The 27,260-nt window shown below is 46.6% G+C and overlaps 1 protein-coding gene across 2 annotated transcripts in view; it reads right to left on the reverse strand.

Annotated features, from left to right (window-relative positions):
• The window catches only part of Dora (zinc finger SWIM domain-containing dorado), a 104,229-nt gene that overhangs the window by 49,772 nt on the left and 27,197 nt on the right, over positions 1–27,260 (reverse strand). Inside the window, exons 7-13 of one of the 2 annotated variants that reach the window (XM_077648939.1) lie at positions 25,502–25,818; positions 21,521–21,721; positions 13,303–13,520; positions 10,463–10,667; positions 7,783–8,147; positions 4,235–4,409; positions 3,831–4,025 (exon numbers count right to left, since the gene is read on the reverse strand). In XM_077648939.1, coding sequence (XP_077505065.1) covers positions 3,831–4,025; positions 4,235–4,409; positions 7,783–8,147; positions 10,463–10,667; positions 13,303–13,520; positions 21,521–21,721; positions 25,502–25,818 — 1,676 coding nt within the window. Of the gene's footprint in view, positions 1–3,830; positions 4,026–4,234; positions 4,410–7,782; positions 8,151–10,462; positions 10,668–13,302; positions 13,521–21,520; positions 21,722–25,501; positions 25,819–27,260 lie in introns of both variants that reach the window. The other variant, XM_077648938.1, reaches the window with a different exon arrangement.

Genomic DNA, 27,260 nt, shown 5'->3' on the forward strand with positions numbered 1-27,260 from the left:
TAGTAAGTGTTCGACCCAGCTGATATGAAAACTGGGGACTATACATTCTGGGCCAACCAGAAATGAAACTCAAGACTGTCTATTCAAGGAAAATGATGGAGAACAAAGAGCACAGCCACTGAACAAGTAAAATTTTCATGAAAAATGCACATCTCTACAAATACCGTGTACGCTTGCATAATGAACCCACTCTTTTCCCAGAGATGTTGACATCAATTTGGGGGGAGGGTTCATTATCGGGAAAAAATTTCAACAGATTTTTTTGGGAGAGTCGAAATTTCATACATGTCCTATCAACAGTTTGACACATTCGTGCTCCTAGAGTTTAGCATCATTCACTTCAAAAGGTGTTTATTACTGTATCACGACGAAATCTGTCGGTTCAATGATGGCTGGCAGCGCCGGCCAATTGTGGCTTGATAAAGCGAACATGCTGAACGCCTGCCTTGAAGGTCATGTGCGAGTTTTTTACGCGAGGCTAAAAAAAAATTCTCAGAATGGCTACGAGTGTGTAATGTGAATGTTTAAGTCTTAGCTATGGAAAGGGGTTAGGCATTTTAGCCTTTCTCTCGAGCTCGCCAAATCACTAGGGGGTGTGAGGGTCCAGCTTCCTTCAGAGCACTTCAGTGTAGATGACGCTTTACAGCGCTCTGGTTTAAACTGCTATGCTCATCTCCAATGATGAAGTGCTTGCCGGCTTTCGAACCATACAGTGTGTGGGGATTGGGCCTCTTGAGCGATCGGAGTGAGCGTCCGCTGCTGCCGTTTGCTCGTTAGAGACCCCCCGTGGGGCGTCCGCGAGCGGAATGCAGGCGGCCGCGCTGCTTGTCCTTCTTTCCAAGGGAAGCTCTGTTGAAGAACCGCTGTAAATCACCCTCCCTTCCGTTGTTCCCGCTTCGACCTCGCGTCCCCATTGGGTCACTCCCAGTGACAGCGGGGGGGTTGTTTCGGCGAGAGGCCCGAGCGGGAAATGAGCGGGGAGACCGCCACCGACTCGGGCAGCAGAAAGGTGCGTAGATTTCGCCTCCCGGGGGCCCCGGCCTTTGCCGGGGGACGAAGAGCGCGGGTGGTGTAACCTTGCGCACCTAGTATGTACGCTTGAGTCCAGGCCCGAGCCTCTGGAGTCCCGTCGCCCGCCTGTGCGGCGCTCCGGATTCGGGAGGGCCTGATTTGGATGGTTCTCCGTCATCGCCGCCCATTGCGGGTGACGACGCGCGTTGAGCCATCGACGTGCGACCTGCATCGTCAAGGTGTGCTCCGCGCATTCCCCATCCTCCCTCGTGTTGTGTCGCGCGCGATTTAACCATCTGGTTGGCCGTGCGGCATGCTATCGGCCTTGGCTGTGCCGTCACGCGCGTATGTAGCCTTTGCATTGCGCGCGCGGCTCCGCGGGCCCGCTTTCGGGTGCTGCGGCTGGGCCATGGGTTTTTACTGAGGTCTGGGGATTAGTGCAGTGTTGTGTAATGCAGCTTCCTGTGTAATAAACACTTGTGCTCTATAATAACTGCGCCTTCCTTCCTTCGGAGCGAGAGCGCAGCCGCGCGGCGAACGCTGGTTATGCCCTCATCTTGCTCTGCCCTGAACCCACGATATGTGGGCGAAGTGCCACTCAACACTTCGGCACGGGTTCGTTACCAACCCCACAAGGGGTGCAGCCGGGTGCACAGCAGCGTGCTGAGCAAGACCACTGCTGGCACGTCTGCCAAGGGTGCACAATGTCTTGGCATTCTGCCACGTCTGCAGAGCATGCCACGCCTCTCATGAGAGCTCTTCTCAAAAGACGTGCAGCATCTTGGCACGCTACCAAGGTCTCCACTGCGGATGGCAAGAAAACTGAGGAACCCGCTATGAAAAGCTGCGAAAAATGCAAAATCAGATAATTGCCTGTCACATATGAAAGCATATATTTTCTAACAATCGGATGGCTAATGCACAAGTCATTATGAAAATGGTACAAGATTCCACCATTCGACTAGCTGCAGTGCTGGTGAGTAATGGACATGCACCCGCAAATATGACCGTATATCACTAAACGAGAATGTGTTGCCTTCTTCAAAAGACTGCAGCACTGTTTAAAATGTATTGAATAAACACCTCAGTATAAGGTTTGCATTGGCCTTTTCTGCAGGGCAAAGAGCCATGAAAAGGACTGGAAGCAACCTTCAATTGGTGTGCAAATCAACTCAATTACCGTATTTACTCAATGTAACGCGAGGGGCGACTTTACATGCTGCCCAGCGGGAAAAAATAAAACCACGACTGTAACGCGAGGCTTAAGGACGCAAAACAAAGTACCTTTAATAACAAAGTACCTTTAATAGACATTGTGGCCAACATGTTTATTCATCTTCCTCGCGTTTGGAGGCCGAGTTTTTGGAAACTGAGTCCTTTTAGCTATCAAAGTCTCCCGGTAACTTCTGCCGCATCGATGTTTTTCGCCGCAGAGAGAATCCATTTCTCTTCATGAAAGTTTGAGCCCACCCACGAATTGCTCTGAGCTTCCCATCTCCCGAGCAATGTCTAACTTTCCAACGAATCAGCTCGACACTGACCCCAATGAGACGGTTGTGCTGCTCGATAATTAAGTCTTATGTCTGCCACTTTTTTCTGCAGCTCGACGTGATGGCCGTGGCGAGGCCCTCGAAATCCTTTGTGGTCGGGCGCACAATTAAAAAGCCCCTCCCGCTGCAGCCGCCATCTGTGGATGGTTGACTCGTTGAGGTCAAGTCTTCGAGCTGACGCAGAATTCTCGACCTTTTCAGCTAACAGGATCGCTTTTCTCTTAAAACGACCGTCGTACTGAGCACGACGCATTGCCATTGTGTACACTGAATCAATACACCGCGAGCGACGCCACAAGAACACGATGCAATGACGAACTGAGCGCGAGGTCGCAACAAACACAAAAAATGATAGAGAACAACACTTTGACTTTGGATGGATGAGGATTTGGGTTCCGTGGTACCCATGTTGCCAGCATAAGACTGCAAAACTGCGGGAACCGAAACCAAGCTGATTGCTTGAAATGGCTGCACCACGGCACTGCTATAGGCCAATCGAAGTGCAGTATTGGATTATAACGTGAGGGTAGACTTTAAGGGGAAAAAATATGGGAAAAAAACTCTCGTTACATTCAAATAAATACAGTATAATATTTACATTTAGGAATGGAATAAACAGTGTGGTGAGCACAAACAAAAATTAGCTACATAGCGGTCCCTATGCAGTAAGGCACAGAACAATGTTTTTTCATTCTAAAATAAGGTCATTTACAAGATATCATTTGCACTTGAATATTACAGTAGGCTCATGATGATACTATCATGGCTGATACAAATTCGTGAAATTGCCCGGCCAGAGAGCATTCTGTATAGTGTCCAAAAATTTGGGTTACAGAACACATTCCTGCAGCACTACGAACAATATGAATGTGCAAGCCATGACTGCACTCTCAAGCACTAAGCGTTGCCTGCACATCGCCGACGCGTCATATGCATCGCGAGCACTAAGCAGTGGTGCATGGCTGTAAATAACTGCCATCAATTGTAAACAGATCTGTGTGAACACATTTAGTGTGATCCTGCTTGTGGATTTTATTCGTTTTTTTGAAGTTCAGATGACAAATATTTTTTAGGACCCTGTGAGATTCGTGTAATTGAGATTCTACTGTATGTGTCCCTGCAACTTGCCTGGAATCAATTTTTGTGTGCAACGACAAAAACTTCAAGAGGCACTATTTTTTTAACTACTACCGCATAAAACAAAATTGCTACCACGTGGGCCATCCTGGTATTGCGATACCTCATATTACGAATGCTTGAGGTACAAACCTGGTGCCAGGCTGGGTTGAATCGACGACCTCGACGATTGCCTGTTGTTTTCCCAGGTTGGGCTGATGCCACCAATCCTTCTACTTCTAGGCTGGGTGGATGAGCCAATAGCTCATGTGCCAGCCTCACTGCCAGCTTACTGGCCTCCTGGGTGTGACCATGGGCATGCAGTGCTTCCGCACGAGCGAAGAGGATCTGTCAGGCAGAAGAAGTCTTGAATGGTCAAAAGAAACTGCATTTTGTGCACAGCAAGTTCACTGTACCCAAAAGAAAGCAATTGCACATCATTCAGACTTGGTGATTTTAATGAATTAAACAACTGCACACCTTTTCTTGACTGTTCTTCCATGCCTAATGACATGCAAATAGCAAGTTTTCACCACAATGCAAGGAAAACAGCTTGCCTCAAATGGATCTTCAATCTTTTTGATTTGGACAGGCAAGCAGTCCTCGTCTGGAACCCTGAGGTCCCTGTTTTTGTCCCCACTTGTGGCCTTTCCTTGTGAGGTGAAGTAATAGACATGGTACTCCTCGCCGGCAGTTACTCGATCATCGCTTCTCACATCGATGCTGCAATTCCTAATGAAAAAAACAGAACTGCTCTGTAAAGCTGTAACAATAAACGAGAAAAATGTTTGGGGGTGATATGTGAGCACTGTTAGAATGCATCAAAATGTTAACACAAAGCAACACTTGCACTATGCTTTCACAGAAATATAGTGGCAACACCATATCCCACCAAGCTCTTATATAACCTAGGCCTAGCATTAATATGAGGTTCAGAGTAAACAACATCCATACAGCACACACACATTTTTATGTTTTCACTGCAGCACAAAAGCTACCAAGCCTGACAGCCTGTTCTCCATTGACCATTAAAACGTTGGACAGTCATTGCATAGATACCGTAATTTCTGGTTCAAGAGTTGCATTACTCTGTAAAATCTATCCCCTACCATAATCTGCCCTTTTCGCGAGAAATTTTGTGGACAAGTTGCATTGCTGTACATGCCACAACTCTTAAAAGGGACACTGAGGAGAAATTGAAGTTGGCTTGTATCGATAGAATACCAGCTCCTGATCACAAAAACGCCGCTCTAACTGAAAACAAAGCTCTTGTAAGGTAGAAAATAGCAAGAACCAAAATACAGGTATCGCCGCCACAGGCCAAGCGTGGTGATGCCGTAGGACAAGAAGCGCCACCTTGGAGGAATTTTCCTTCTTACATTACTAGAGTTGTTCCTCTCTATGCAGAAAAAAGGAATCGCTCATTGGGCATTTTATTGTTTCTTTTTGCCAGATCGAATACTATAGCCAAAAACTTGCAAGGCACCAGAAAAAAAGAACGAAGTTTCAAGGTGGGTGGACAGCGCAACAAAGGTGGGACAAAGCCAAGACAGCGCTTGTCTTGCCTTTCTCCCACCTTTGTTGCGCTGTTCACCCACCATGAATGCTTACCAACTTGCCCAGACTTCAGCTTTACTCAATGTGAAGTTTCAAGGTCTGAACTCGCAACCTCATCTAGTGAACGCAGCTGAACCATTTTTAAACATCACTGAAGCCTTAAGATAGGTGGAAGCAAAGCATAAGTGGGACAGATACATCCCACTGCCACTTATGAGCCCTTTAGTATGGAGAACGAAGTGGGATGTGCAAGTCCCATAGTCCCACAAAGGGTTAAATCTGATTTCTACATGAAAATGCACTATCAGGATAGTGGAGTTTACGGTGCACAAAGCTAAAGGCACCCACTGGAATAAGGATATGTTGCACTATAGTGTTTTTGCCACCACCAACTTTTTCAAGAATGACAATTTCAGCTAACTGTTGATGACTGTAAAACTCTTCACAATTGGCTTAGTGTGTCGGTAAATTCAAGAAGTTTGTTTTAGAAACGAGAAGCGATAACACAAGTAATAACGATGTTACAAAAGCATCACAGTATCAAGCACTACTCACTCTAACGACATACTGCTCCAAGGTACGGCTGAGCATATTAAATGGCTGCTGTGACATTTAATGTTTTTGGAGTGAACAAAGGCAGGCAGGTCTTACACAGAAGTGCTGTACGCAGTGATGGTAACGTACGCGATGAAATAATTGCAATAAATAAGAAAAAAAAATGTTCTTTTGTGTAAGCTGCCATTTGAAGATTGTGCATGAAAGTAATGAGCAAAAGAAATGGCATTTTACATCCCACCTCAAAGCATATGATACAGTTAAACCTAGCTTTAACAAAGAAAAAAAATGACAATTTATTTTTATATTAATTCAAGCACCCCTAAAGACCCTCTCTGGAAGAGGGCATTAAATAGGGGGTGGCACACGAAAACACTAATAACAATAGGTGAGAACACAAAAAAAAGAAAAAAGAAAAACACGACAAAATGCATGGACACTAATACTGCAAAGCAAGATCAAAGTTCGGAGAAAACCAAAATAGCACAAAATTAGAAGAAATTGTGTAAGTTCAAATAATGGATTCCGAACACAAAAGGCACACACACAAAAAAAACAGGAAAACAAAACCAGAAGGATGGCAAAGGTAATAGGGATCACAAAACAAAAACTAAAAAATCCTGCCACAACAAACGCTGCCACAGAAAAAGTTCCGCCACAACGAAGCATTTCCAATTCCCTGCCAGCAAACTATACAAGACAATGCAGTTAAGTATTTCCCCCTTCAATGAAGATTTTTGAAACGCGATTCCGCTCCAGCAAATTTTTTCTGAGTGAGCAGAAACTTTTTTTTTTTTGCACATCCAAATGTGCCCGTATTTCGTAAGGTTTCACCATTTTTAAAAATGGCTGCCAAAGTCAGTTTTCACTTTCAAAACCGCAGCTAACACTCCCGTGAAATTGGAATTAATGCGCAGACTGATGCGGTGCATGACTGTCTACAATGGTTTTGCTGACGGCTCTGGATCCCTGCTTGCGAACTGTGGCCACTGGTGCGAGGCTGTTGTCGCAACTTGTCGCTGTTCTTCCAAATGGCCAACACAGTAACGTCGGCGACACCATACTTTTTTGCCACCGTAGCCTTTTTCAAACCGCTCTCAACGTCCCTCAAAGCTCTGCTTGGTTTTGAGAGCTTGCCGTTTCCTGGCGTACGGAGGAGTAGACGACATCGGAACTGAAGACAGCCAAGGCCGGTAGACTTCACTCATGTTGTCAACTGACCTGCCTACGTTGTCAACTTTTCACCACAAGCGACGACACATATCTCGTTCATGGGCTCAGGTGTGACAAGACGCTGCCCCACGTGCGCGTGGTACGAGCAGTGCTTGCAGCGTCATGCCGTGCGCTCGCCGCCGCCCAACCGCTGCTTCAGCATGCTCGCCTGGCCCTGCCATCACGTGCTTTCGAATTTGTCCAATCAGTGTGCCCAACGGTGGAGCAATGAAGCAAGAGAGAAAAAAAATGGCTGCTTTGAGACTTCTATTTTTTTTTTTCTATCTTCTCCTGCCTTCAGCCTTGCCTTGAACCACGCTGACAACGCTCCCACGCCCCGCCTGTTGCCCCCTTCTTGCGCAATCTGGGAAGCACACTCCTCGCGCCCGCCGCTACCCACGGGCCCCCGCCAGTACGCGGGCCACCAGGCTTTACAGAAACCGCACTATACGCAGTCTTCGGTTACGCACTGCTGCGTATTAAGCGGCATGCCAATACATTGATTCTATGGGAAGCAAAGCGGTTGTCACAAAAAGTTGCATATAATGCGGTCCGCATTATAAGCAGTTATGTTTTAAATGGTCTGAGCTGTACGATGCTGTTTTCCGTTGCTCCGGCTCTTGCTGCGTGGAGTAAACCACTTTTGTCCCCAATAGTACACCAAGTATCCAAGTTTAATATAACCGTGTCTCAATGCACTTATAGAAGTGCTCTTTACTTAACATGCTGTTCTCTTACATGACCCACACACACCCAAGTCTGCTGGGCTCCATGCACTCACCCATCGGGGACTTGGTGGGCACCTTCTCGGGTACCTGACCAGTCCGAGTCTGCATCTTCAGGTGAGGAAGATTTCTCCCCCAGGGCAGCTGCCCCTTCAGGGTCACTCACTCCAGAAGGGGTCAGTGTGGTGCTATCTTTCGGCGTGCCTGCACTACTGCTGCAGGCTGCTGCTGGCTCTCGCACTCCGGACAGCCTCATGCCAGGCGCCACCGCAGGAAGCAGAAAGTCTCCGACCACGTCTTCATTTTCACAGAACCCTTCCGAGCTGAGGGAACTCCTGTTGCTGCCACCACCACCAACCACGCCAACCACGTTGCCAGCCAGGAGTGGAAGGTCATGGCCAAGCGACATCAAAGGAGTCAGCTGCTAAAAACAAAAATGGCAAGCCGTTGCAATGATGCTGATGTCTGGGTTACAGCATCTATAAATTGTAAACAAGAAAACTGTGCGGTCAATTACGATAATCAGCAATGCGTTATTACAGTAAAGCTGTTCTATATGCTTTCTGCCATTGAATGATGAAGTTACTTTAAACCAAAAGCTGTACGGGTGTTAGCAGTGGCGGTGGCGTCCACACTCTTTGCACCCCTGCATCTCTCTCAAATATACAACCTGCACAGCCACCTCATTGTGGTAAGGTCACGCACAGCCACTAGGTCAACCTGGGGCGCAACACTCAAACGGTGACGTCACCAGTTTTGTTGTGTGTCGTTGTGGTCATGCGAGCTGCGTTGGCCATGTGATGCTTTACGCGAACACTAGACATAGCCACTGCCACCATAGGTGGGCCATAAACAGCTTCACTTTAAAAACGAATTTTCATGCGCAGATTTTCTTGTGTTAAGTATTTGTCCACAGCATCCAGCAATACCTCATTTTGTTGCTTACTGATATTGGAGTGCCAAATATTAGAAATTTCTGCATATCTGTTCATAATATCTTATAAAAAAAAAGTTATTTTAGGCGCTCGCGACAAATTTCTCTTGCTGGCAATGATTTGCGCCTGTATTTAACCCAAAGTTGTGCTTTCACTGTACACACTATACAGCAAGGTCACCGCATTTTTTAGTTGGAATACTTCCCACGCTTCTTTGACGGACCCGGCGGGGCTATGTTGTCCACAACCCGAGTGTGCACCACACCGCTCGTAAAACACACGCAAAGATAAGGCACTTTTCGTTCAAAGCAGCGGAACCGCCAGACGCGATCACCGAACAGCGAACGGATGCAACTTTGTGAAGACTGAGCGCCACTCGGTCGACGCGGTCAGAGGAACCCAAGTGACGAAACGACGAATGGCAAACGTATGAGACCCGCCGCGGTGGCTCAGTGGTTAGGGCGCTCGGCTACTGATCCGGAGTACTCGGGTTGAACCCCGACCGTGTTTCGATTGAGGCGAAATGCTAAGGCGCCCGTGTGCTGTGCTATGTTAAAGATCCCCAGGTGGCCGAAATTATTCCAGAGCCCTCCATAACAGCACCTCTTTCTTCCTTCCTTCTCTCAGTCCCTCCTTTATTCCTTCCGGGCGAGATAGCTCCTGCACAACTTCCTTCCCCCAACAACCAATTTTCAATGTGTGGGACAAACGATAACTGCTCGCGACAATGTTGGCGACAAAATCAAGTTGACGGCGATGACAATCCGGCTGCCACCTCGAAGTGTCAGAGATAGCAGGGACCTCTACTGGCAACAATGAGGTACCGAAAGTATGTCCAGCCAATCCAACTGCAGCGTAAATCCGCCTCAATCCAAGATGGCACCTTTTGCGCCGGCGAAAAGCCGATAAGATGGCCAATTTTGGCCCGCAGGCGACTGAAATTAGTCCGAAAAATCTAACTTTCAGACTTTTGATGTCCGAAATATCCATCGCAAATATGTATGTGCTTCTATGGGGTGACTGACGGCGCCTCATCGAGGTCCGAAATATCCTACAAGTCCGAATTATTGGAGTCCGAATTACCCGTCGGCTACTGTATTTACTTGCATAATTTGCACACTTTTTTCTTTGAATTAAGGCCACAAAATGGGGGCACACAGGTTACATGAAGATTGCATGAATGTGCTTATGCAGATGAAAGCAATATAACAGTGGCCTCGTGTTAAGCTCGGCTGGGTAGCAGCAAGCCTAGACGCTGTTCGGCTTGCCGTAAACTGTTCGGTAGTTTCAGATTCCGGCGCGCGCAGGAAAGGATGCGCTCCGGTGCAGCTGCTTGCTGCCATAATTGCTCTCAATTATATGCTTGTTGTCTCGTTTATGGTTTTTAGATGGTGTCAACTTGTTTCTACCTGCATGTTATAGTGTCTCCGGAAGGGGGTATCAAGGCAACCAAGGCACGCTGGTTCCAGCACCCTAGCCTCGCACTCTTGCACAAAAAAGCTGATAGTGTGCTCGTCCCTTGCACACATCAAGTACGCATTTTCTATGGCTTGGCCATGACAATGACATCTACGTCAGAGCAGCATAGCGGCATCCCCTTGCTACTCATACCTTTCGCAGCTGCACCGATTTTCCTAAGCCTGTCTTGCGCACACCTGAATGCATGCTGGTGGTCTGTTGCAGCAGGGAATGTAAAATGCATGAGTGAGTTTTTTTTTTTTATATAAACCCGTGTAATAAATTAGGGGTGTGCAAGTTACACAAGTAAATAAGGCATAATGAATGAAAGAAGCTGTCGTGCCTGGTGGTGGCCAGTGGCACAAAGAACGTGGATGGGACGGCGGTCTGCATGATGTGAGGGTCCAGATGCTGAAGATCCGACGTCAACAGCACGGCCTCTGCGGCACAAACTTGACAAGTGCTCACTGCCACCCAGAGCTTCTGGAGTGGGGTCACTTCGTGGGCTGTGCTCCAGGAGACGGGTGTGCATGTACGGTGAGTACCATCTGCAAAAAAGGGAACACGCCAGTTGGCTTTTCTTCAATTGAAAATTGCAGCTTAGCAGGAGATGTACACATTACCAGCTACCAAAAAGTGTCTCTGTTCAAGTAAACAATACACTAAAACCTCGTTGATAAGTTTTTTATTTGTGGGAAAAAACATTATCTGGGAAAACGTATGACCCAAACCACCTGATTTTGAGAAATATAACTGTGTATGAAATGTAACTAAAATGTAATTCATTGACAATTTCACTTTATAAAAATGTTGATTGGTATTTCTTGGCACAAGAGCTGAACAAATCCTATGCCAGTGTTCACTGAATTCAGTCTACGTTCGCGCTGTCTTTAGCGTGGAAGGAAATTCGTAACGGAGCCGGTCCGTCGGTGGCAGTGACAAAAGTAACCAAATCTCTTCCTTGTCATTTTTGAATGCTTCGCTCCTTTTCTCCCAAGTACTGTGGGAAAGCAACCACGGCGGCTGATTGTCGCAGTGTTTCTGCTTTTTAAGCTGCGTTTCCCTGACACGGCTCTTTCGTATAAAAGTGCATCACTGTAGCTCATAGAAGCTTCGCCTCCTTTTCCTTATGCACCGCGAAGAAACCTCAGTGTTTCTCCTCTTCATACCGCATCCCCGCAGAAACGGCCGCCGCGGATGCTAGCACGTCGTTTTAACTTTTTTTTGTTCTTGGTGATGGGGCTTCGCCTCATTGCATCGAGGCACTGCAGAGAAGCCACCACGGCAGGTGACTGCCACAAAAAACGTGTGCCCTCTCGTTCGGCCCACTTATATGCTTGAACATGTGCGGTTGGTCAATAAACGTATTATAAACGTATTATACAACCAGAATTTGTCGCAATTTTAAACGTAGTAGCCGAGAAATAGTGTTTTCAAAGAACAAATAAACTGAGAAAGATATAGTGTGATTTTATGACACATTTTTAATGTCCGCGATTTTGAGTGTACGAACTGGGAAATCGTATGAACCGGGAACGTATCAATAAGGTTTTACTATTCTGCTCCTTTAGTCATGCCCAGGAAAGGAAGAATGCACTATATCTGCGGGCACTATAATGTAAGAACCAAGGTCTTGGATGTTTCTCGCAATGCCATTACTCCTGCGTGAATGCTGCACCAGCTTGTACATACAAAGTGCTACTTCAGTGCATTTCATGCCTTTTCAAGCTGCATCTAATAAAGCTCTAATATTTCTAAAAAATATTCCATACAAGAAAACAAAATTTGGTGGCTACCATACCGATTGTAAAGGGACACTGAGGACAACTGCGTCCAACTTTTGTTACTAATTAATAATTAATTTTGTGGCTCTTTCTGGCTATGTTGACATTTGTCCAGTGGCAAAGGACGCATTCATTGTTGAAAAAATTGTATTTCCCGCCACTCGATTAAAACTCTTGATGTCTGCGTCGAAAAAGACCTTGTGGGCATCGTTTGAAGCGAATGACATGTAGCCTGGCCCCTGTGATCCATGCCTGAAAAACTGGGTCTACACACACAGCTTACTTGAGGGATTGGTTAGTGATGGCAACACTAGTGTTTCACTTTCTGGCCTTTTCTAGCTTATAAATGTTCTGTTTTCAGTGACCGTTAAAATGTGGTAATCTATCATTACAGGCCTGCTTCAATTTGTTCTCAGTGTCGAGGTGCTGTAGGGATCATATTTTGAGGCAGCTAACACCTATTAGTGGACTGAAGTTCAAGGAATGATTTAAATCCTGAAGATTAATCCATTTCTCTATTCCAGTGTGTACACCCAATGCACTACACAGTCGATCCCGGATATACTGAACTCTAAGGGATCCCAGAACAGTTCGATATGTTCATAAGCCGATACATAAAATGCAGCACAAAAATGCTCATGTGTAACTTAGAGGCATGAATATGGTGCACCCACCGGCGCACTGCCAGCTCACCACTCACTGGGTGTCGCTAGGCCTAGCTTGCTTCGAAGTCTTAGACAGCGCTTTGGAACCAGCTGCCGCCTACTGCAACAGACCTAATCCTATTAGCGGTACACTATAAACACAATCATTTCATAATAGTGGCTTAGCAGCTTAGTGACCGAAACAGGAATGCGAAAGACATCGCAAGCCTTCAATTAGGTAGGTTGGCTTCACCGCATGACATCTAGTGCACCGAATGCCGGTTTCTCAGCACAAAGGCAGTGTTGTGTTGAAAATTGTTATGCCACACTGGTGCCATATTTCCTTGACACCTTAATTTTAATGACATATTATTCTAATTACAATGTACCGGTAACAGGATTAAACCTTTTATGATAGGCAGTGGCTAGTTCCCAACAAACTGTACGGTGTGCCTTGCAAAGCAGGCTAGGCCCAGAGACTAATAACGAGCGGCGTGCTGCCAGCAGGCAAAAAGACTTTGCAAGAACACGCCATTAGCATAGGTGCAATGTATTCTTGCTTTTAGGTTACAGATAAGCTGAAATATTTCATGATCCTTTTTTTCAGTTCCTCTTAAAAGAGAGTATACTGAAGTCGATAAAATTCTCTGTACTGCCACTTTAAGGTGCCTTTAAGCTCAATCCAGCTGTTGCAAAAGCTGGTTGCAACACTCAAATTTTCTGTGTTTATGCACACTAATCTGCAAGAATCTAACCTGCAGGCGCCACCATCAGCATAGGTTATCCCTTCAATAGGGTAGTCCGTCCAGTCCAGCAAGCAGGCCTCCATTGAAGGCTTGAAGCCCGGAAAGACATCCAGATCAGAGCGACGAGCTCCACTCAGGCCACCACCTCCACCAGTCCCAGCCACGTTGCTGCTACCTGCCCGCACTTTGCACACTCGCTCCAGAGTCTTCACGTGCCACTCGCCCATCTGCACAACCATGAGGGTTCCAGAAAGGAGCACACACTCAGAAACAGAGCCATGCCAAATAGCACAATGCTGCCCTTATGAAGAGGTCAGTAAAATGCTTAAACAGCTAAGATCCATGCACTAAAGCATTATTAATACTGATATGAAAGCAAAACCCGTTGTATTTCCTCGGATTTGTGTAACCCACAGCCTCCTTTTCTTCTTCACACAGAAGGTGCACGCTGTTGAGGTTTCAATGCTTACATATGTCTGCAGTAAAAATTGCAGCAGAATTACTATACCAGAATTACATAATTACTGGCACCTGCATATTAAAAGTATCTGCTCACACAGAAGTCCTTACTACCCAAGACCATACTGCCAACTGAGCAGTTTCAGAATTCAGGCGATTTATTTCACTTTTTCCTTGCCGCACCTAAGAAAAAATTTGAATGATGGTGCAAAATGCTCTATTCTGAGCAATTCAGGCAGCTTCCGGATGAGTACCACCATTCAGTATGTTGTAAAAGGACTGTACTTCAGTTACACAATCTTTTAGGGAGTATATTTAACTTCGCAAGGAACCTGTCAACATTGAGCAATTGCGCAGGCATGGTGCCCAAGGTTGTGTTCTCTACTTGTACTGACCCTACTCAGCAGCGACAGACGTCTCGCCATTTTACAGCATCGACACTTGACTCTGTAGGTGCAAGGGACAGCTTTGTGCGAAAAGATTACGTACATTCTTCTTTTAGTTCTGACAGAGATGATTGGCTTTTGGTTTGACTTCGTGCAATTTAACATCCCAAAGCGACCCTGGTTATAAGGGACGCTGCAGTGGAGGGATCCAGATAATTTCGGCTATTAGGAGTTGTTATGTGCACCGATATCGCACAGTACATGAGTTTCTAGAATTTCGTCTCCAATGAAATGCGACTGCAACGACTGGTATCGAACCTGCATCTTTCTGGTCAGCAGCCAAGCACCACAACCACTGAGCCACCATGGCGGCTCGGATATGATTGCTCCTCCCAGCACAAGACTATCACAAGGTGCCCGTCTGTATCTTTCATTTTCCCCATTGCCGAGGAGATTCACTGCTTTCAGTGGCTCTCAGACAGTAACGGCCACGTTCCAAACAATTTTGTAGCTTCAGCAGTGTAGTGGACACAGTTATCTGCAAGACAGTCCGGGGTCCACTTTGGCACTGCACTCCAGAGTAGTCCAAAGCGCTGTGCATGAGCAATCTGTTCTTTCTTCTGACTGGTAGCATGAAAAGTTCTGCAACTGTTATGAATACAGTTAAACTTGGATGTAACAAACCTTCACATAGTGAACTCCTCAATATTACGAAGTTTCTCAACTCCCCAACGCTGCCCCAATTAAAGCGCGTGTAATTGAGATCTCCATGTAATGAAGGTGTTGTGGTGGTTGACCTTGATATAGCAAACTCATTGCACCGGCTGTCGTGCTGAATTACTCGAAATTTGGTAGAACCAGGCGAAATTTTCATGACAATAAAGCCCGCACTGACATGAGAGGAACGCTTATCGCAACTAGCGACTGCAGTTGACACAACATGTCGCATTCCAGTGCCGTCGGCACATCTCCACAACTTTCGCTTTTGGAACGTCATACCATGTGGCATTACAACAGTTCATTATAAGGGCATAGCAAAAAAAGAAATGACACGAGCAGTGCATGCCCATCCCCACCACATGGTTGCTCAAGTGATTCTGGTGCCGATAGCTCGTGCGCATCGGGAGTAGGGGCGGCGGAGAGTGCCGGCGACTCAAGGTGATGAGTCTGCTTCCAGAAGCAACACAGACGGGCAGACCGAAAGGGGGGAGGGACATGAGGGAAGAAGCATATGCCCCCGTGGCCGGTGCGAGAGCACGCGCTATACACTAGCTCGGTCACGTGCGCCCACCTTCCCCACCCCACTCATAGTGGCGTTGTGCGATCCACAGCGGAGGTGGTGGCGGCTGCTGCCGCAGTTGCGCTACCAGCATGATCCCGAAATGTTTCTACGCATTTTTGAATTCGAGTAACTACATTTCTGCAAACATTTTCATGGCGATTTCACCTACATTTATTTCTTATTTTGGTTTCTCGTGAAAACTGCATGTAACGAAAACTTTGATGCAACAAAAAATCTATTCAATTTCGTTATAACCAGGTTTACCTGTACTTTTTTTTTTCGTAGTAACGCACAAAATGTATTTTCTAGATGTTTACCATATTTACTCGCATAATGATCGCACTTTTTTTTTTTAAATACTGACGCAAATTTCGGGGTGCGATCATTACGCGGGGTAAATTTTCTACAAAAAATTTTTGAGCACCGAAAACGCAAACAAGTTGCAGGTCAGACGTCTTAGAACATATATCTCGATTACAACCAAAAATAAAAGCTGAGTAAGGCTTACCTTCGCAATAAACACGCACATTAAGCATCACATGGAGTGCACAATGCCCATTTATTTTTTTTCGTCAGTACTCTAATCAAAGTCTGAATCCTCGCCATCCTCGCTTTCACTGCTGCACGACTCATCGGAAACGGCAGTGTCGTCGCTGGGAGCATCTTCACAATCCCACAGGAAGTCATCTTCTGTTCCATCCAAAGCGTTAGATATGCCTGTCTTCTTAAAACTCTTAGCCACTACCTCGTCGGGGATACTGCTCCACGCTTCTGTGATCCACGAGCACAGCATCTCCCCGGATGGCCTTCTAATCTTTCCACTCGGCGTCAAATCATGCTGGCCCATCGCCATCCACTCAGCATAAAGTCGTCGAACGTTGTCCTTGAACGGTTTGTTCAGGGACACGTCGAGAGGCTGCAGCAGCGAAGTCAGGCCGCCAGGAATGACTGCAATGTCCGTGCGCAGCTCTTTCAGCTTGGCACGCACGCTGTCCACAAGGTGACCCCTAAAACTGTCCAAAACCAGAAGCGAGGGAAGCAGAAATGCTCCTGGTCTTCTTCCCCAAACAGTCTTGATCCAGACGACCATCAGGTCTGCAGTCATCCACCCTTTCATCTGTGCACGTATATGGATGCCACGGGGAAAGTTTCCCTTCGGAATAGTCTTCCGTTTGAAGATCACGTATGGTGGCAGCTTCCGCCCGTCGGCCGTCACAGCAAGCATGACTGTGCATCGCTGTTTTTCTGCGCCAGACGTCTTCACGAGGACGCTCCGAGCACCCTTCTCGTTCACAGTTGTATTCCGGGGCATGTCGAACGTCAGTGGAGTTTGATCGGCATTTCCAATTTGCGACATGAGGTAACCGCATTTTTCGCGAAGCCTAGTGACGAAGTGATGGAAGTCTATCACTTTGCTTTCATACGCGGCTGGGAGCCGCTGGCACAACGACGTCCGCCGCCTCAGGGAAAGTCCATTCCGTCGCATAAAGCGAGTCGTCCAACCGGAGCTAGCGCGGAAATCCTTTGCGGCGATTCCCAGCTTCCTGGCAGTTGTGCGCGCCTGCGTCTGTATCATTTCTAATGACACTGCGCAACCATCCTTGCGCAGGTCCCTCACGTATTCTAGGACCGCCTCCTCAACACGAGGGAACTTGCCCGTTTTGGGTCCACGGAAAGCCCGCCGTGTCTTGTTCGTAGCCATCAGCTTCTCGCGCTGCTTCTTCCAATAGCGTATCCTCATTTCGTCCACGCCGAAATGCCTACCAGCAGCGCGGTTGCCATGCTCCAGTGCATAGTCGACAGCCTTGAGCTTGAACGCGGCGGTGTAACTGGCATACCGCCCCATGGTGAAATGGCGTAAACTCGCACAAAAACACAAAGCACGCTAGGACGCTGCCGAATTGCAAAATGGCGAACGCCGCAAAGCATGGAATCATGGGAACTCCAACGTTACTAGACTAGGTTGGGAACTCGTCGGAATGCATTCGCTGCGGGATGACTGCAGATCAACCACCAGGCGGCTCCATGTTCGGGGTGCGATCATTACGCGGGGAATTTAAAAAATGTAATTTTGACCTCAAAATTCAGGGGTGCGATCATTACGCGAGTGCGATCATTATGCGAGTAAATACGGTATTATCCTATTTTCTGGGTGGATATGCTGAATATATTTGTGATTTCCTGTGCTAGTCTCAAATTTTGCGAATCAAATATTTTTATTTCATAAAACACTGATATTCAGTATTTTCGTTGCACGAAAAGAAAATTCTCCTATTAGCTACAATAGAATGTGCTGTATCAAAGGAACTTTTTGAAGTAATGGGTAAAAAATTGTTATGCACACCACCCTGAAATTGCGTTTGCCCGTGGTAAGGAAAGAGTTAATAAAGTGGCGATGGTGGAAAAGGGTCTGCTAGTTTGTCACAGCAGACTTTGCCCACCTCAAAAATGCTTCAAACGGCAGCCCTTCAACCACAGGTTTTCGAGGGTCGTCATGTCCCACCAGTGCTTTTTTTTTTTTGATCCCTATCCTTTAGTCGAAGGGCGGCATGAGCGCTTTTCATGTGCATGTCTGGTGCTCGGAGTGCTGGCAGCTCACACTAATGTGGGTAGTTTGTCACAGCATGCACACATGAGCACACGCACACACACATCCAGGAATACTCTGCCAACTTGCGCAAGGTAGAAATAGCAACGGGGGCAGGCAAAAGAAAATTCCAGGTGAGATTCAAAAGTTACCATGGAAACTCGCAGCAGACCACTTAAGTGCGCTTCATCGTCACACCTTACGCCATTTAGAACAATAACTGTCTTGTCCGTTTTTTTTTTTTTTTGGAGACTTGCAGCTTCGGCGTCAATGTGCACTTCCCTCACTTCCATCTGCTTGGTATTTCCGTGATTCCGGTGCGCAAGAGGCCCACCTACGTCCAGCTGCCGTGGAGGCTTCCACCATGATTAGTTATATACCTTATTTACTCGCATAATGCTCGCACTCGCGTAATGCTCGCACTCGCGTAATGCTCGCACTCGCGTAATGCTCGCACTCGCGTAATGCTCGCACTCCCCACATTGGCTAACAAAAATTGGAAAATTTTATTTCCCCCACATAATCATCGCACCCCCAAAATAACTGCCGCAAGCCGTCTGCTTGTCGTAGCGATCGCCATCTATTGACTGCGGCCACAACTAACTGCCACGGTTGGGCGCGCGTGCTACTAGGCGGCGGTACTGTGCTACCATCTGCTGCCACCGCCGCTACAGCTCATCCACTCACCACCGCTACGCCATTTTGCGAAGGTGTCTCCAGCTCTCCCGTGTCTCGTAGGCCTCGTTTGCCTTGTTTGTGTGTTGCACCGTGCTCTTTGTGCCGCTTCGCCATGGGACGCTACGCAAGCTACACAGCTGCTTTTAAGCTAAAAGCTATTGAGTATGCGCTTGAACATGGCAACCGCGCTGCCAGCAGACACTTCGGCGTCAAAGAGTTTTGCGTCCGGTATTGGAGACGGCAGCACGACGAACTCAAGACGACTGGTAAGACGCGCCGGGCCTTCCGTGGACCGAAGACTGGGAAATTTCCTGCCGTCGAATCCTCTTTACTGGAATATATCAAGGCTCAACGAGCGGATGGGTGTGCTGTGTCGATTGATTTGATACGGAACCAGGCGCTCGTAATCGCAAGAAAGGAGGGCATCTTGGTGCAAGACTTCCGCGCTAGTAACGGGTGGGCCACACGATTTATGAGGCGCAATGGACTCTCACTCAGGAGGCGAACGACACTTTGCCAGCACCTGCCCGCAGCCTATGAAGAGAAAATAGTGGACTTCCATCGATTCGTTATCAGGATCCGGTAGGGGAAAAACTTCTTGCTCTCCCAGATAGGGAACGCAGACCAAACTCCGCTGAATTTCGATATGCCCAGCAGCAGGACAGTCAAACAGACAGGCGCTCGGACTGTGCACGTCAGGACTACAGGTGCCGAAAAACAGAGGTGCACGGTCATGCTAGGCGTGACGGCGGAAGCACCCACCGTACGTCATTTTCAAGCGGAAGACCCTCCCGAAAGGAAAGCTCCCCCCTGGTATACACGTGCGCGTCCAAGAAAAGGGGTGGATGACCGCGGACCTTATGGTGGACTGGGTGAAGACTGTGTGGGGGCGGCGACCGGGAGCACTTCTTTTTCCGTCGCTCCTCGTGCTTGATAGTTTTCTGGGCCATCTTCAAGAGTCTGTTCGGGCGAAGTTCAAGGAACTGCGCACGGACCTGGCCGTTATACCCGGCGGCCTCACATCAATGCTACAGCCTCTTGACGTATCTTTGAACAAGCCATTTAAAGATAACGTCCGGAGGCTGTACGCAGAATGGATGGCCGAAGGTGAACATGCTCCGACGCCAGGCGGCAAGATCAAAAGACCGTCCGTGGAGCTGCTGTGCAGCTGGGTATGGGGGATGATTGATGTAAACATGGTGGCCAGAAGCTTCAAGAAAACAGGAATTTCGAACGCCCTGGATGCGACCGAGGACCACCTGGTGTGGGACGACGAAGAAGCATCGGAAGATGAAGAAACCATCGATTCCAGTGTCGACACGGACTCTGATGAAGAGTAGAATTGCCTGCAGGACGTACGCAATGCGAGTAGTGATGGGGAGGGGTTGCACGCGGCAAATAAAGTGCTTTAGCAGCTTGAGCTTACGTTCACCCTGTACTTTCATAACGAAGGTAAGTTACGCTTGAAAGTAATGTTTTCTTTATATGTACGCTTGAAAGTAATGTTTTCTTTATATTTACAATTGCAGACCACACAATCCTGATCTTGCACCCATTCATCTTTGCATTTAGCACTCCGAAACATTTGCTTGAAAATTTTCCCTGCATAATTATCGCACCCCCAAACTTCGCGTTGATTTTCAGGGAAAAAAAGTGTGAGGATTACGCGAGTAAATACGGTATGCCACGTCCCTAAACCAGCTTGTGGGCAGCAACACTGTCGGTGAGGGGCATGTAACTGCTCTGGGGAGCTTGGAAAGTGCTGCAATAGCATCTAAATAGGGTCAATTTCGAATAAACACACGCGCATAACAGGTTTGTGTGACTGTATTTTTGACTGTAACATGGGCAGTCCACTTAAACTTATTATGACCTCGGATACAATGAATGCAATCCGGACAACCGTCAGGTTCGTTATGAGTGGGCTTGACTGTACAACATAACCTGAAGGCGGCATTCTACAGTCAAACCTCGTTATAACAAACACTGACACTACGAATTATTGGCTATACCGAACTGTTCCTAAATATTTTTTGACCAACACATGCATTTCTTATATATCAAACGCGGTTTTCCATAAAACAGATATATTGAACTGCCGAGCGCCAAGCTGTGCCCACTCAGATGGCAGGTGCCAGGCTTTGCCTCACTACACGGGTGACTGGTGGTGGTGCGGCAAGTGTTCAGGCCTCTGTTCACGTTTTATCTTGCATTTGCCAACAGCAGCACAGAAGATAAAGCGGTGAGAACAGCTGGTAGCCAGGTGGTTGGCTCACACCCATCGATAGTGGCCTGGAACTAGAGACATGGTCAGTTGTAGTAGCTTTCCAGCTGCATCCTCCGTGCATGTCGACTATCACGGAGCGGAGGTGGCGAAAACGGCAATAGCATTTGTCCTGGTGTTTTACGCGACACCACTGTAATGCAAGGAAGCCTCCTTGCTGGTGTTTGACTTTCAGCCGCCATGTTCTGCAACGCTATGCGGGGGAGCGAACATTACTGGCGTTTGCGGCTCAGGTTTATTTTGCATGCTCCGTAACTGCAGTGAGCGGCTTCGAAACGATCCTAAAGCAATGAAAAACACCTTTTCCAGTTTTCATTCCTTCGATGACTGAATTTTGCTTCTCCAGCGCGATTTTTTGGCAAAAGTTTATATTACAAATTTTGGCTATATCAAACTATTTAAAATTTTTTTACCTATTTGCTATAGCAAGGCTTCACTGTATCTGAGAAATACAAGATGTTTATGCCCAAATGGAATATTCAATCAATGCAGAGCAAGGTCACCGGAATTCAACGCATAGACTTGAACATGGTAACAGCAACTCTTCTAACCTGAACAAAGAAGGAGCGTCGATCTTGAGGGGATAAGGCTGGACTGAGCGCAGCCAGCCTCCAAAGAACGACGATTTCATCACAAAGGCTGCTGCAGGCGTGCTGTGACGAGTGGGCATTGCCATGGCCCACTGCGCGACCTCCATGACCACCTGATCCAGTGTGTAGGGAGACCTTGGTGTTGAACCACCAGCAGAGGATCTGTGCAACACAGTGCACAAGTTCAGTATAACTAAGAAAAAATATATATCCAAGCAAGAAAGCTAGGACACAAATGTTAACAAAACCTCCTTGAAAGTACCAAGAACTTGTTTGGTGACTTTTGCATACAATTCAAAGCACATCACTTCAAATGTGAACCAAACATCTGCAGCACGTTCACAAATGCTGTTCGTGATCACACCCATCTTTAGAAAGCTTTCTAGAGACCTTACACAAGTGTGCTGCCATCAAAGCACAAGTACAACCTGGCCGGGAAAACAGCGTTCAAGTGTTGTGTGCTAGCAGCGAAATATGCTATTACGCGTGTGGCCATGGTAAACGCAAGAACTTGCAAGCAAATGGAATAAATACAAAAACTTATAAAACCACCCACCACACTTCTTTGAAAAAGGCACTATGCGGACTTCATTGAATAAGCAGATGAGTTTTGACAGCACATTCAGATTGTAAGCACTGCAGTGAAGAAAAGTTCAGTCTGCACTCAGATCGGAGGGTTTTCAAAAGAGAAAACAGTTGACTTTCCTGAATGCACTTCTCTCTTCAGCTCTTGCAATGACAGGGGAGCCAACAAAATTAGCCTTGTAAAATTTTTCGTTCAAGGTTCAAGAGTACGCTTTATTGCTTGAAAAAAATATATATATATATATTGCTTTACCTTTTTTCAGTGTAAGCAGCTGAAAAGCATGATCACAATAAGGCCCGATAATTCCTGGCAAGAACTAGTAATATGGCACAAAGATTCTCACAATTTTTGCCCGCAGGTGAAGCACAGCAACCGGGGTCATTGGTTGGCTTCAGCTCAGCCCATCAGCTAAGGTGAGTGTTGAATGCACAGCTATGTATATACCGGGTGTTTCTTCTTTTTTTGAAGGTCCAAAATTAAAAAAAAAAGCTTTTGAGCTAAAGAGAAGCTTTTTATGGCATAGTAATACCAGTGTTGAAGGACACCAAAAACAGGCAAGTCATGCTAACTGGTAAAGTGATCAACTAAATTCTAACACTCAACTTTTCAACTATTACCAATAGGCACCTGATTGCAATTAAGAGATTTGTAGCCAGCCGTTAGTAATAGCCATTTCAGTTTTTAGAATTTCAAAAACGCAATTATCCTCGCCACCACAGCGGCTCATCTAATTTGGGCCATTTCTCACGCCTTTCGAAAACCTTGCGCTTGCGGGAGGGTGCAAAGCGACGTCAAACAAAACCATCCCACGACGCATGTACCATGCAACAATCTCAGCCCTGCCTTTGCTGCAGTGCTCCTCGCTCGCCACTTTGCTGCTCCAGCATGGGCGAGGCAGAGAATGTCATGTTGTATATGCGTCATGGAGTGTCACGATTTGGTTAACTTCGCTTTGCTGCAAGCGCGCGGTTTTTGAATGGTGCACTTAATGGCCCAAATTATTCGAGCCACAGTGTCAGGAGTAATGCTGTTTTCGCAATTCTGAAAACTGATACGGCTATTACTGATGACTGGCTACAAATTTCTAAATGCAATCCGGTGCCTATGAGATATAGTTAAAAAATTAACTATTAGAACTTAGTTGATCACTTTGCTAGTTAACACGATTCGGATTTTTTTATCTGCCAACACTGGTATTACTATGCTGCAAAAAGCTTCTCTCTGCCTCAAAAACCATTTTTTTTTAAAACTTTAGACCGAGAAAAAAACCCAGTTATATGTCGAATTTAATACCATAATTTGCACCCACGCATAATTTGCGTGCCCAAAACTTATTAGCCGGGTTTATAAAAAAAAAGGTATTAATTGCACATTTTGTGCTCAGTCCTACACCAGACCACCAGCATGCATGTGGATACGCGCAGGGCAGGCCTGGAGAGATTGATGCGGCGGCGTCATTGTGTGCGGCTGCGAAGCAAGGGGACAAATTGTGCGCCATTTACCCAGCCCGCTCGTGTTGGCAGTCGCTTTCCTAAAACAGTTGCCAGAGCAAACTTCCAGTAACCTGCAGCACATGCCAGAATCCGAAACTACCGAACCGTTTGCTGTTCGGTTTGAAGCTGGGCGCATGCACGGGCACTGTTTTAAGGCTGTTTCACATGATGCGACGTGCATGAAAAAATACGGCCCAGTTGCATTGTCGCTGTGACACCAATCGCACCAGCTATTTCACATGCTAACGATTTCAGTCGATGTGGCACCAGCAGCTTTTCATATAGGCAAGAAATGCTTTGGGAAATATAAATGTTAAACACCTTATTACGCATTTATTTTATAATCGCGACTAATTCTATTGAGCTGTCGTGCATCTCTATGTTCGATAAAACATTTTAGCATTTTTTTAGCCCGTCAACACGTACACAACTAGGAGCAGCCTGCCTCCCTTGAAATCCTAATGGCTGACGGCTGGGGTGTTCGCAATGATCGCACGGATGGTGTAGTAGCGTGGCCAACTCATTGGAACTCTGTCGCAAAGGGTTTGCAACAACACCGACTCCCCTTTGTGTTGTAAAACGATGAAAATAGTGAACAGCTGCGGCTACAATCGCATCACGGACCAACACCTTACCTCCATTTGCCTCACACTCTTGGCTTTGCAATTGTACGGTTGCATGTTTATTGCTTTCAGCTATGCATGCACAGTATGCCATCCTGCGGCGTACAACATGACAAGGTGCGAGGTGGGAGGGGGGTGTCATATTTGGTCTTTTTTTTTCTTTTTGCAAGCGGGGGGTGCGAGTTGGGGGATCGATTTATAGGCAACAATATACAGTACAGTGCAATCCACTTATAACGATATACTGCTTATAATGATCAAATTCTTTAGATATCAATTCTCCCATTGGCCCTATACAAGGTAAACCGTATACTAAAACGATACAATTATCAATGAAATAACGGACACGATAGGATTCTGGCTGCCCGGATGGTGTTTACCACCATTTGTCTGAAAGCTTGATAAAAATAAAAACTCCCTGAATGGACTAGCATGGTGAAATCAGTGAGGGAGCGTTGCCGACGGCCTTGGGAACCAAGTGCTATCGTCGTCACAATCGCTGGAGGGAGGAGCTTGCTTGGCTGCTGCTGCGCAACGCTGTCTGAAACAAACGTAGTTTCCGCCCGAGATGGTTGAGAATTTACTTTTTTTTTAAGCATTCACTTTTCTTGCCCGTTCCCCCGTTTCGCGCTGTCCGCAGCGCAGTCCTTGGCTATGCCAAGATGCTCTCCGCCGATAACGTTGCGCAGCCTGTTTTGACGGGAGCTCTGAGGGCGGTGGCACACTCAGCGAACTTGACAGAGCGCCAAGGCACTCTGCGCCCTTGACAGGAGCACTGGTGACGGTGGCTACATGCATGGGGAAATAAATGAGTATTCTTCTTGCTTTTTTTTGCCGGTCCAGATATAATGATAATCGGTAATAACAATCGGACTTTCCAGTTTTCTCGTTATAAGTGGATTGCGCTGTATACATTCGCATTACGACCTTTGTAGTTTTTAGGATGCTTTTGCAAAATATTTGCATAATGATCAAATAATAAAGCAATTGGAAAGAATATTGGCAGGCATCCTTCATACTTCACTAACAAGAGAGAAGTACATTTGGAAGGTCACAAGTTCACTTGGTGTGGAAGATTGTATGCAATGCAATGAAATGTAATGAAGCAAAACCACAGAAGAGTTCCATTTGCACTTTCCTATGGAATGCATGCAGCAACACAGATCTGTACACAAAATATTGGTAGTGAAACACTTTTTTTAGTTCAACACAGCACAAGTACTTGCACTTTTCAGCTTACCTGTTCACAAGCCAGGACTTCCTCAGTCAAAATTTGTAGAAGTGGGATGGCATTGCGGTCTGAGCGACGAAACATTTCCCGTACAATTGACAGCAAGTTCCACATGCCCTCTGGTTCCCGGCCACGTAATGGCCGCAGTAGGCTGCACCATTCAGTGGCTGCAGGAGGTGCCGTTGAGGACAGATAGTTGACATCACTAAAAACCATTGGCGATGGAACACAAAGCTTTATCAAGATCTTGCGAATGTTTTCGTGCAGGGTTCCTTCATCAAGGCACCACGTTGTCTGTTCATATGCTGACGCTCCCGCAGTTGGATCTGTAGCAGCAGAAGGTGGACAAGCATTTAGCAATGGCATATACTTCCTGAACTAGAAAGGCATCTCAAAATGATCGGCAACATATGAAAGCCACACAAAAAATTTTTAGAAGGTAAGTCTTATCTCAACTATGCCATGCCAGCAATGACCTAGCAAAAATCAACAAAAGTAAGCTAAAATGGCCAGAAAAAGTATGGCGCTCCTGAACACTAGTGGCCTGTTTCACATGCTGCCATTCAGCAATTAAAGTTACTGTGACAAGTGACGCAGCTGCACAAATGAGATGTTTATTTCAGATGTTCAGACTATGCATAATGCCATGAAGTGAGTGGGCACTCCAGTCTCTTGCTCTGACGTGCAGTGCATGCGAGACCCTGCATTGGTGCCGTCATTGGTCAGATGCAGCGTTGCCGCAAAAGCTTCTGCCAACAATGCAACATAAGTTACTGAGGATTTGCAGCTTGTGAAGCAGGCTAGAACACGCTAGCAACAGAAGCAACACACAGTTCCAAATAAGTTACGAATGCATCATAATTAAGAATTGCACACTAGACGCGTGTTATTTCGACTTTGCATTTAAACCTTGTTCAGGACTTCCTCCAAGACGACATGCAGCTCAGAATAAAAGATGCACTGCACTGATTGCAAAGATGAGTGAAGACCAGATTATTCAAAGCACCGTGTGCGCTCAAGATAGGGTTTTTTAATGTGAAAGCATTATATGTCTCATTAGTACAAAAGACGACCTCCGTCGCCATCCATGGCACGAAATGATATCAGCAGTAGACCACAAGATAGTGACATCTACAGCAAAGAAAAAAAAAATTTCTTCCAAAGCTGCTGGGAATTAAACCAAGGACCTTCAGAATGCGAGGCGAGTATGCAACCCATAGGCCAGCCACAAAACTGCGTTACTTCCTGGCGAATAAAGGTGAACCTGTGCATGAGTTTCCTTACAACTCTATGCTAATGAGTAGGTGTGTCATCAGATAGGAATCTTTAATGAACCTCGCAACAGGTCTCACAATGACACAATGCTTCTGCACTCAAAGTACATAAGCAGTCTTACCGCATTTACACACTGTAAGTCGACCTATTTTTCAAAATTTGAAAACCCGAAGTGGGGGGAGGGGGGGTCGACTTACAATCGAAACCAAAGCATGGCACCACAAGTAAAGGCGAGAAACGAGATATCAGGCATGTACAGCATGGTTGCATTTTTGCTGCTCGACTCCGTCGTATCGCTCTTGTTGGCCTTGAGCAGCTGCTATTTCGCAGAACCGGCATCCCCTCCACGCGCGCGGCGGCAGATGACTGCTGTTGATAAGCAGCAAACACGCACCCCCCTCTTGTGGCTGCTGATATGCAGTGGCGGCCGATAACGTAATTGCGTTCTACTCTTTATGGGGAAGCTTAAGCATCTTCCAAGTTTTTTTTTACT

The sequence above is a fragment of the Amblyomma americanum genome, chromosome 1 (assembly GCF_052857255.1).
Source record: "Amblyomma americanum isolate KBUSLIRL-KWMA chromosome 1, ASM5285725v1, whole genome shotgun sequence".
Classification (NCBI taxonomy): Eukaryota; Metazoa; Arthropoda; class Arachnida; order Ixodida; family Ixodidae; genus Amblyomma; species Amblyomma americanum.